The sequence below is a fragment of the Limulus polyphemus genome, unplaced genomic scaffold (assembly GCF_000517525.1).
Source record: "Limulus polyphemus unplaced genomic scaffold, Limulus_polyphemus-2.1.2 Scaffold1619, whole genome shotgun sequence".
NCBI classification, from domain to species: domain Eukaryota; kingdom Metazoa; phylum Arthropoda; class Merostomata; order Xiphosura; family Limulidae; genus Limulus; species Limulus polyphemus.
In genome coordinates, this window is record NW_013667229.1 from 198027 (window position 1) to 200976 (window position 2950).

At 33.4% G+C, this 2950-nt stretch overlaps 1 protein-coding gene across 2 annotated transcripts in view; it reads left to right on the top strand.

Moving 5' to 3' along the window:
- Positions 1-1071: 1071 nt before the first annotated feature.
- LOC106464319 (transcription factor HES-1-B-like) overlaps positions 1072-2950 on the top strand; it is a 27572-nt gene continuing 25693 nt past the window's right edge. Inside the window, exons 1-2 of one of the 2 annotated variants that reach the window (XM_022392017.1) lie at positions 1072-1324; positions 2512-2607. In XM_022392017.1, coding sequence (XP_022247725.1) covers positions 1280-1324; positions 2512-2607 — 141 coding nt within the window. In that variant the 5' untranslated portion in view covers positions 1072-1279. The remainder of the gene's footprint in view (positions 1325-2511; positions 2608-2950) is intronic. The other variant, XM_013924450.2, reaches the window with a different exon arrangement.

The following is a 2950-nucleotide window of genomic DNA, read 5'->3' on the forward strand; positions in this document are numbered from 1 at the left end:
GACAATAAATTGTAGCAAATATTTTGAAGTTTTCAAGTCGTTACATATTTCATATACTTATCGCGACAACGGTAAATGTGATGGTGCTTTATAAAGTGAATCGCGTCATTTATAAGTGCAATGAAATATGATAACCATTTAGCTCTACTGTGTATAAGATAAAGAAACCGAGAGAATTTGAAGGAGTGAAATCACACATATACGCGCGTGCCAAACAAATGTGTGAGGGTACAAGCGCAACAGCACGAACTTGACCGAATGAAACATCTACCTATTATTCCATCTTCTAACATCAGCTGCCCAAGTCTTATTTCCATTCCTACATCCTTAAAAACCAGTTTCTACGGTACAGATGACCACGACTCGCGCTCAGGGGCGTAGTGTTCCCACACGAGTCAGGGTTATGGGAAGAAATCGGTGGCACGTGCTATTATACCGCATTCTCGCGCTTAGATTATCTATACCCCGATTAATTTGTAGGTCACAGCCACTAGGCTACTCCTACACAAACTGCCAATCGCTAGGACGTCGAAATAGTAGCCCCCATTATATTTATAGATAATTTACTTGAAAGAGGATTACGCTTAGTTTCAAGTGTTCTAGAAAAGATAAACAAAAATTAGAGCAAATAAATTTTATGAATAAACATGAAATTATAATGACTATGTTTTCAATCGTGCTTAAAAATATACAAAAATGAATAGAGATATTGTAATTTACCGGAAATATATACTAGATTAATAATACGCAATAGTTCTAATATGAGGCGAAAACTCCAGAAATAAATTTAAAATGATTAATTATCAAATATAAAAAGAAAACAATGTGTAGAAAGTTTAACCAAAACATGCAAAAGCGATCACTTCAACAACCCACGCTGCACAATACGCACGACCCGTGCATGTCGTCGCGAGATTCTTAAATATACATTCTGGGCAGCAGGCATCGCGCCTGTAACTAACTGTAAGCGAATGTGGGAAAGAACTCGCTTCACCATTCTCACACAGTCGGCCTACATGCTTGGCTGACTTCGTATGAATAACAACCTTCGTCACGCGGGCGCGTTCCCACACATGCACTTGTCGAGCGTTGTTGGATTGCCCACATTCCAGGGGTTGGGATTTAAGACCTACGAAAGCAGACTCTCAGTCCTCTATTCCGTTATATCGTGTTGTAGTATGGAGGTTCTTGTTGTTGGTGTGAGATTTACGTTACGATTGCTTAAACGAGAGAACCAATCTTGTCACCTGTTTCTGTTATAGTGTTCCTGATATCTAAAATGCCAGCGGATAAATCATATTCGAAAACCAGCGACTATCGACGGGTAATTGGTTTATATGATTAGATGGTAGAAAGTAAACTTTTCGCTAATCTTTAAACGTAAACAGTAGGTTATGATTAAGTTTGTTTATTTTTAAAGCAAAAGTCGCATCGGGCCATTTGCTGTGTGTGTATCGCGGGGGGATCGAAACCCGGATTTAAGCGTTGTAAGTCCATAGACTTAGCGCTGTCCGATCGGGGTGCTATAGCTAAGTAAAAAATAAACTTTTCAATAATTATTAAATGTAAACTTCGGGTAAAAAGCAAACTTTTTAACATTTATTAAATCAGTCCATAAATTTCAATTACGTTATAAACTTAACAAACTAGCAGTTAAAGTTAATAAGCGAAAAATAATACCGATTTGAAACGGTATAGATAAATATCGAGATTGTGTACTTAACGACTGTATTAATTTATGGATTTCTATTATTTTTTGATTTGGTTTCAAAACTGTGCTCTGGGCACCACGTTTAGTTTAGAGCACGGAACCCAAAACGGTGTCTTAAAACCAAAAGGTAGGACTAGGATAAATGATTAAAAGATACAGCTCATGTGTCAAGGACTGTCTAAACGTACTTTGAAAAAATAAAACCTTAAAATACCAAGAATTAGAAAAATAGTTTAAATATATAAAAATGATAATTGTTGTATTAATCATTTTCCGGTCATTCACGATAAGATTGGAGACGAATAATATTAACAATACCTTGTAGTTATAAAGTACATGTACACAGGTCAATATTTTAAAAATTATCATGTAAAAACGTAATTGTTTTGTATAAAACAGCCTTAATTGGTACTTAGGTTAAAAAAAAAGCTTGTCGCTTTGGTGTAACAATGACTTTCTACAAATCTGTTTATGTATATTTTATTTTTTTGTTAGTGGTTACATGGACCTTATGCTGTAATGATACTAATATATCCTACGTTTTGTTATTATTACATAATTTTATTACTTTTAGAATAGACTACAAATCTTATAATTTATCTAGTTCCAAGTTGCAGTGGTAATTTTATGAGTTTTTATGTAACTGATTCAATGATAGAGCCTATAGACCCTATAATATTAACTTTTTTTTCTTTTTTTTTACTGGTGTTTCTTCTCATTAAAAACTAAGATACGGTGTATTCTACGATAGTAAGGGTTAAGAACTCTGACAGTTGTTTTTCTTATCTCGTTTCATTTAGGCTACAAAACCTCTCATGGAAAAAAGAAGAAGAGCCCGAATTAACCAGTGTCTCAACGAACTAAAAACATTAGTTTTAGATGCTCTGCACGAAGATGTAGGTTTTTATACAGGAGGCTTAAATGACAAACATAAGTTTTATAGCGCTTCTTACATCTGTAGTATTATATTATAACCAATGGAATAAATAGCCAATAAATTGTGAATATTTTATCAATTTTGTGACTTTAGCTTAGTTTATAAACTCAAGAAATTATTGGCCTCTTTTTTTATAATTTAAACATTTTTATGACGTTTTGTAAGGTAATAATGGATAATGTGTAGATTCAAATATAGTTTTAAGTCGCTAAATAGCTTTTTTTGTCATCAGATAGATGTATTGTTTTATTTTTAAAAACTTAGTTTAATTGTTATATTTTCCTATATTATTTTGTTTTGTA